This window comes from Epinephelus lanceolatus, chromosome 4, assembly GCF_041903045.1.
Source record: "Epinephelus lanceolatus isolate andai-2023 chromosome 4, ASM4190304v1, whole genome shotgun sequence".
NCBI classification, from domain to species: domain Eukaryota; kingdom Metazoa; phylum Chordata; class Actinopteri; order Perciformes; family Serranidae; genus Epinephelus; species Epinephelus lanceolatus.
The window spans coordinates 16,788,614-16,797,157 of record NC_135737.1 but is presented as its reverse complement, the minus strand read 5'-3'; the positions used below and the strand labels follow the sequence as shown (position 1 = coordinate 16,797,157).

Here is an 8,544-nt window from a genome sequence, read left to right as displayed (position 1 = left end):
GTTTTTTTAATCCTTCAACACTTTGCATATATTATTAATACTAAAGGCTAAGTAATACTTAACAGTTGCATGGAATAACAATTACAGTGCTTTGGTCATAGTGCTGTCCATCAACATATGCTCTCTTTTATATAACTGTAGACATGCAGACTGATATTGTGACTGTGGGTAATAGCACTGTAATTCACGAGCAAGAAGAATTACTCTTGAGTGCATTTCAAAGTACAAACCTAGTCACAACAAAATGGCAGTTTTCAAGTTGTTCATTTTTTAATCCAGACTTTGTCTCTCTTCTGTCTTTTCTTTCTTTCTTTTTTTTACAGTGGCATAGTTGAAAAATGAATATTCAATACTGAGAAAAAAGCAAACCTCACACATCCCCCATAAAAAGCAAATTAATTACAGCGATTAAAACTTTGTACAAAATGAGTTATTTATAGCATCATACTGAACTAACAAAATAACATGTATGAGCATTGGCAATGTGGTTCAATGTCTTTGATACAGTGACTATATACAGTGAGGGCATGTCTGATTCACCAATGCCTCAACATGTCATTAGTACTGTTTGCAGCAAACTCAAAGGCCATAACGGTGATCCTTGTATTGTTTTTTTTCTTTTATGATAAGTTACAGAATTAAAAAATGGAAAAGTTAATGTCAGACAACTACTTTAGTAATAACAGCAATAATATCAATCAATATAGTATTATATAATAAATGTCAATCAATCATAATAATAAATACATATATTTGACCAGATTTTTTTTTCTTTTACATTTTAAGCAATTCATTAGAATCCCTGTTTGAAAAAACTTTCAAAAATGTGAAAAGAATCTCATCAAAATGATGGGAACTGATAAGACCTGAAATTAAAAGCTATAACCATTCTTTTATCTTTTACTAAAATTCAATACTTACACATTATTTACATGCCACCAGGCAAAACAACCTCTTGTTAGATAAATGGGAAAAAAAGAAGACTTGTGGAATACTTTAAATACTGTATATGCTAATATACAAATTGTAATATGTCAGGGATCCCAAGATTCAACAATATTGTTCACCAATATTCACGTTAGCAAAGTATTTTACAGCAATATCCACACATTGAGCATAGTTGTTCAATAAAATTCAACATAAATAATGAACCCCCACAAGGTTCCACTCATTCAGTTTTGATCTTACATCAAATCGGCAACCAAAATTAAAGTTCCTCATCCATGACGATAACTGCAAGTGTACTGAAATCTTCATCACATGTCTGACACCATCTCTCCATCTAGACTCATATTGAATCCTGAGACAAGAAACAGTTGATGTGTTTTCCCTCCATGTTAGTCCTCAGACTTTGTGCTTTAATTTTCTAACTTGTTCTCTGTTGGTACAAATCAACAGCATGAGTGAAAACTGAGAATCATACATCAATGCAGAAATATACAGACAGTGATAAGAGGGAGTTGATTTCATCTAGAAACAAATCACATAGATTGTGCTTCTATGTTTTGTTTTGTCAAAGTGTCTGGTCAGTCATATCATATTTTGAATGTATGCAGTATGGCTGTGGTGGGGTATGCTCCAGGCAACATCTGTTTAATCCTGTTTAATGTTTGACAAATTGATGTTTAAACATATTCTGCTTTTGAAGCAAAACATTTCAAAAAGCTAAGACTTGACTCTAACTTGAGTTGAAGCACGTTTCTTATTGATTCTGAATTTTAAAAAATATGCAAAAGTTGTATAACATGAAAAGTAATAGCGTGAAGAAGAAAAGCAAGCAATAAAAGAAATGCAGAAAAATATACAGCATTTAGGCACCATAAAACTGAAATGGAAATAATCCAATTGTACATGGGTTACATTGATTACAAAAGGAGAAGGCTATATTGTCAGCGGATGCTTTGAAAACAAGCATATCCAAGCATGAGCTTTCTGTAAAAGACAACAGATAATAAGGAAAGTAAAACAGACCATGTAGTGACGCTGAGGCAGCTTAAAATTGCACGTCTGCTGTCAGAAGTTGAAACAAAGGAAAAGAGTAACGGAAGTCTAAATGAAGTACTCTTTCTTTTCCTCTGCATGCACATGGTTTCCCTCAGCATTGATGATGGCTGTGTCTGCGTCGGGGGCATCCTCTGCTCCTTTGGCCTCATGTGTTAGATATGTCCCTGGAGACATATAGAGCCATACAGCAAGTTATCCACCCGCTGAAAAGCATTAGACATATACATTTACTCCAAGCAAAAAAATTGTTATTCAAGGCAGCTCAAGTGACCTCTTTTACCTTTATGTCTGGCCAGATATCGTCCAAGAACTATTATCAGACACAAGGTGATGAAGACCACGACTGCAACAACACCACCGATTAGAGCGTGGTCAGGTCCATGTTGTCCTAAAGCATTAGGATCTGAAAGAAGACAGAGAAAGAGATGGAGGGAAAAGTAGAGAGATAAAATTAACACATGCAGGATGTTTTACTGCTGTCTAATGCAGGTGTAAACATTTATTAAAAAGCAATGACAATATTATACTCCTGCAAGTATCCTGAACAAAATCCAGATGTAACACTTTAACACACATAAACAAAGCACAACAGTCCCAAATGAGCTTCTGTCATATTTACATCAACCTGACATCACTGCTTTGAAGTGCGTGAATTGAGGTATAAAAGAAGTAGTCAAAGGAAATACCACAAATATCTGCACAGTTTGAAAATATGGCATTAGCAACAGCAACATGCTGCAAGAAAACTGAAGTGTAGCTCTGAGTGATGTTTTAGTTTTTTCGCCAAAGCCTCTACACATGCTCTTTTGTGTTTGGCCCTTGCTCGCTGCCATATTCTGCTGCTGAGGATCAGGTTTTTTAAATAAGTGTTATTTAACATGAGGCGTCCTCCAGGCAGCTAGCAAGCTGAAGGTTTCTCAGGCAGGAGCATGCCTTTGTGTCTCTCCTGTAATAAACTGTAAGTGGCTGTGTCTTTACTGTGCACCTCGTGTGCTCTCATTATCTCAAGCTGATGAATGGCTATGGCTTGTGCTCAGTTTTGCAAAGTGACCCTGGGAAATGACGGCGGGGATGTTCCTACAAACCTCGTTATACTCCTCTGTTAACTGAATGCAACCCTCATTTTCAGCAACCCAGTGTGGGACGTTAAAAATAAAAAGAGATGACATTGTGAAACATGCAGTTTATTTAACTCACATGCAGAATAGAACCACCACGATTGTTTTGTAAGGGACTCACAAGCAGGCACTTCAGATTTTGAAGCAATAACTGTTTTGGTACAACAGTTGAATTAACTCAGTTTTGGGTGCATGTCGATGGATATAATGATCTGTACGGGTGATTCCACTGTCAACAAGGGGCATAAGCAATTTTCATATCACACTCGGCTGGTGCACATTGCTCACAGGAATGAGACAGAGCTGAACTGCTCTTGCTGCACTGCAGCTGAATGTGTCATCTCAAAACAACAGTTTGCTACTCATGCTTTCACCTTAATTTGTGACCAAATAAGTTATAATGCTTCTCCAACCATATTTTTGAGCTTTAATTCAAATGTAAATACACTGATCATTTTTTGTCAATACTGGAAATAAACTACAGAGAGGCAACATATGAAATCAATCTGGATGAAAAAATTAGACCAACTTTCTTAAGATGACACTGTTGAAACTACACACACTGTCACAAAAGGAGAACTACAGACATTTATGCAGCACGCAGGAGCATCAGTGACTCAAACTGACATATTTTTGATCTGTTGTTTAGTTACCTTTAGACAATGTGAACTGAGAACTTATTTCTATCCTGTGTCCATCTTGGCTGACATAGACACAACCCCCAAGTATTTTATGCCTTACACAAATTAAAGTATATATCTCACAAGTGAACACCATATCAAACTAAATTTCGGAAACCACGTACAATGCAGATAGATTAAATCACAAACTTACCAAGAAATATATGGTAAACAGAAATACTTCCTATGTGAACAGAAATGTGCACAATAGAGTTCCCTCAAAGAATTTTGGACTTTCCCTTCCATCTCTGCATAATTACATGATCTGAAATCAAATATTTACACACTGGCAGAGATACAATCTCCAGCCCGGCTCCACTAAGATAGAGCCATCTATTTCATTGTGCAAAGACAAAGTAAACCAGAAACATATTGTGTGATAACTTATGCAGCCTGTGACATGGCTGGAGAGAAAGCGGCTGGCGTCAGCAGAGTGAGCATCCATGCATGGTGATGGTTTGGCTCATGCTGTGTGGAGGCCGTGATGTGTCCTGACCCAGATCCAGATCTAGCATCACATACTGTAAATCTGGCTTGCAATGATCGTCTAGTGGGATATTTACCTGTTGTAGGCCCTGGAAAGTCTTTGGCTGTTGCCATGGTTGCAGACAGTGACAGCAGTAAGGGAAGACGAGGGGAACAACACCGTGATAAAAAAGGTGGCCACAAAGTTCGTAGGAAAACATGAGATATTAGCATGGTCTGCTATTCTGAGCTTTTACTTTGACAGTGTGCAGAAGTGACAGAAAGCTGGATGTTTGCTGTCTAAGCCAAATGAATGCCTAACTGGAGTTACTGGAAACAGTCACTTGGAGAACAGCCCTAGATAGAGCGAAAAGGACAAGATGAAGAACAAAGGTGTACATATACTGAGATTCCTGACGTGTTATTGGCCATGTACATTTTTTTTTTACGGTAATTTCGTTTTAAGGTTTTGGGCATCACTAATGAAATTTCGTTCACCACCATTGTGTAACACCATGTCCTAACTAAACACAAGTGAGAGCAGGCAACTAAATCAGTCTGATTGTTTTGTTTTCCTAACTGGTTGCAACTAACGCAGCATAATGTGGCATGCAGTTTTGAGTTGAATTTTTGTTAGCCGTCCTGTTTGTATTTTATTTCTGTCACTCGCGTTGATAGTGCTGGAATGTACAAGAACCGCTGATTCACAAGGCTGAAATGTGAATATCTTTACAGTATGTCCTCATTTCACTACACAAACGTAAGTAAGGTGGCAGCTGGCTGTGGGGAGATCGCCAGAAGGCTAAACCTTTCTGGTAAGTTTGTTGTGTGGGATGCTCGGCTGAGCTGGCTTGTTTTACAAAGTGGAAAGGGTACTGAATCTACAACAATGAGATCTATACCCGCGATAGTGTTGTTGCAAATATGAATAATAAGGAGAGGGCAGCTATGTTCTCCAGTGTGCTACACTTGACAATTGATGTCAAGGTCCCTTGCTACAGTGTTTGCTGTCAATGTTTGTAACAGTTGGTAACAGTTGTAGCAGTCAGAGAATAGCTAGCACGTTCTGTATAATATTGCCTGTCAAAGTTGAACAAGATTAAAAATTTGGCATACCATAATGTTAAGCCCCTGAAATAGTACTTGTTTACATGACATAACAGAGTTCCATATTTAACAGATCCAGTGTGGACAGAGTGTTTGATGGTGCGATAGTTGGATGCTTGCTTGCTGTTAGGACACAGAGTTAGGGTGGAAGTATAGATCTTAGTGACAAATATCTCAAAACCTGGACAAATTAATCCATAACTATCTGCATGCAACAACACAGGAGGCAACAAAAAAAAATCTATCTTTTGTACTTTGTGTGGGCTGACCCTTTGATACTGAAAGCAAACAATCCATTTAGGACTTTTCAGGTATCAGGTAACACATCATTCAAGAGCATCTGAGTATTCAGCAATGAATATTGGGCAGTCTACGATGGAGGAAGGATAGGTAGGAGCATAAAATATGGCCAAAGTGTCCTGAATTCTCATGAGAGTCCAAGTCCTGCCAGTCTGAAGGTACCATGTAGATATTTTTTTTTTTTCACGTTATGGAGCCATGTTTTTATGAGTGGACACTTTTGCTTGTTTGTATTGTGCACATGCACAAGGAGCCACATGCACGTACATGGGGTCAATGTGATATATATTCCTGTCACCAGTTTCAAGCTGTTACGGTGATTGACAGGTACGCTCCAAAAGGCAGTCAGTAAAGCCTCTTTCACACAGAGTGCAATTTTCGCGGCGCCCACCACGGGGTAGGGCACAAAGCAAGCGGAGAGCAAGGCGCGCAAGACAGGATTTGGGGGAGTACAGGCTCGTTCAGGAGCTACAGCTTCATGGTGACCGCTTCCGGGTCTACTTCAGGGTCTTCTCTGCTATTGGACGCGCCGAGGTGTCGTCACAGCGCGTTGTGGTGAAATTAAAAAATTTTCAATTTGAGCACAGGCTGGCGGCGCGCAGAGCGGTGCGCTCTTGCACCGCGGTAGCACATACACAATGAATGGGTTCGTCGGCGGAGGTCTGCGCTTTGCACGCTCTGTGTGAAAAGGGCTTAAAGCACTGTGACGACACCTCGGCGCGTCCAATAGCAGAGAAGAGCCTGAAGTAGACCCAGAAGCGGTCACCATGGAGCTGTAGCTCCTGAACGAGCCTGTACTCCCCCAAATCCTGTCTTGCGTGCCTTGCTCTCCGCTTGCTCTGTGCCCTACCCCGCGGTGGGCGCCGCGAAAATCGCGCTCTGTGTGAAAGAGGCTTAAGACTGTAAGCTAATAAACATGGATGTAAACAATACACAACCTTTGAAGAAACAAATTTTGGCAAGTATTTCATGAAGAAGGAAACACTTTCTTTTTGCCAGACCTCATGGATACACATAATGTGTTTTGGTGAGAAACACTGAATAATAGTATAACTTACTTATTTACAGGAAAGCTCCACAAGACACCTTTAAGGTTCATGGGTTGATTATCAAAACGAAGCACAACTCAAATCTAAGTAGCCTTGACTATTAAGGAAATTAGTCTATTTTACCTGCAGAGGGTTTCTGTGGTTCAATATGGAAAAAGTCATACACAAACACTACAACGTAAATTCCATTAGGAGAGATGAAGTGAAGTAAACACATAGAGCATGTGATTTTGGTAAACATTATTCAAACGTAACTGCATGTGTTCTTATTGTTTGGTTGTAATGGTAGAAATCATTCAGCCTAAGAACAAAAGTATAAACACTCATGTTTTCTATTTTCTGCTTCTGCAAAGATGTAAATTTGTGCAGTGGTTTGCAAACAGTGACTACCTGATGTGGTGCCTTACTCCTACAATGTCTGCATATTGTCAGCTACCAATAATAAAATTTAATCACAAACAGTAATAAAAATGCTGGTGAGGTAACAGTGCTGTGCATGAAAAATAAAGCAGAAAGGAAACAGAAAAAATAGACAGAGTATTGAATTCATCCAGTAAAACAATGCTATTTTCTAGCTCAAAGCCTGGTTGTTAGCTCATCAATCATCAATGTGTGTTCAGTGTCATGTTTGTGAGTGCATAGAGCGTTGAGGCAGGGCCATGGAGGGGGTGCAAGAGTACCTGCAAACGCAGCTGTGACTGCCTTTGCCTGATGTGAGAATGTCGGTATTAGCAGGACTGGGGGAATGGAGGCTAGAAAGGGAGCTGGGGGAGCTGAAGATGGAGGCACTAAGGTGATGACGTCTGCTAAATGAAACAAGAATAACGGGGAGCAAAAACAAACCTCTCCATGGGGAACAGGCTCAACATGAGAAAACTTACAGGAAAACAAACAGCACAAATCAATTATTGCATGTGGTTGGTGCAGTGGGTTAATTCTAGTCTACCACCTCAGTGAATACAAGCAAGACAATGAAAAAAAAATGCAGTACAAGAGTTGCACAAATGACTCGAGCTCTGAATGAATCAGTTCTTTCCACAATATCTTTGGGGAAAGGAGGAATGACTCATATTTCTTACATCTATTAAAATTTAAAGAAATAGATGATTGGTTAGCAAATGAGCCACAGAAACAGAGTGTAAAACTCCTCAAGTGTCATGCATTTTGAGGTAAAAATGTACAATGAATGAGTGAAATGTGAGGGTGAGGGTGTTAGAAGTGGGTCTGTAGCCCTACAATCAGTTGCAGTCATTTTTTAAATGCATTTAACTAAACCACTATCTGTTAACGTCTCACTCAGAGTAATTATCATATACAATGTTTCCTTGCTTTATTTAATACAGTGTGGTAAGGAGCATAATTGCAGACGGTGATAAATTGCGGCGGAGCGATGACATTTATTGCTTCTCAGCTCTCCTGTCATTAGCAAATTAGGCTTAGAGGCTGAGATGATCCGAAGAGACCCAGTAAGTATTCAGCCAGACACGATGTAGCTCTGAGGAATGACTGTCATCCTCGGTGGAAATGAGCCTGTCTCGCACATCCTGTACCTGCTCAACGCAATTTTTCATCTTTCCCACTAACCAGGACCTTTGTATTTAGTGTAAGAGGGCTGCTGAGGGTTACACATTCTGCTATTTCCTCTGCTAATCCGACAAAAATTGAGAAACTGCTCCCTGGCACATACATGCATAACTCCAACAACCCAGGTTCATTCAACAAATTTAAATGTTTTTCTTTAACTTAAACTAATAGAAAATCTTAACAACTGTGAAATGTGAGAATTGAAACTTTGTTACCAGCACATGGCTCCTAGATATG

The 8,544-nt window shown here is 39.3% G+C and overlaps 1 protein-coding gene across 3 annotated transcripts in view; it reads right to left on the bottom strand.

Annotated features, from left to right (window-relative positions):
* Window positions 1-247: 247 nt before the first annotated feature.
* Window positions 248-8,544, bottom strand: part of cadm2b (cell adhesion molecule 2b) — a 158,678-nt gene continuing 150,381 nt past the window's right edge. For 2 of the 3 annotated variants that reach the window (XM_033630551.2, XM_033630553.2), the window contains 3 exons: window positions 4,366-4,392; window positions 2,285-2,407; window positions 248-2,168 (listed from right to left, as the gene is read on the bottom strand). In XM_033630551.2, the coding sequence (XP_033486442.1) occupies window positions 2,050-2,168; window positions 2,285-2,407; window positions 4,366-4,392 (269 nt within the window). In that variant the 3' untranslated portion in view covers window positions 248-2,049. The remainder of the gene's footprint in view (window positions 2,169-2,284; window positions 2,408-4,365; window positions 4,393-8,544) is intronic. The other variant, XM_033630552.2, reaches the window with a different exon arrangement.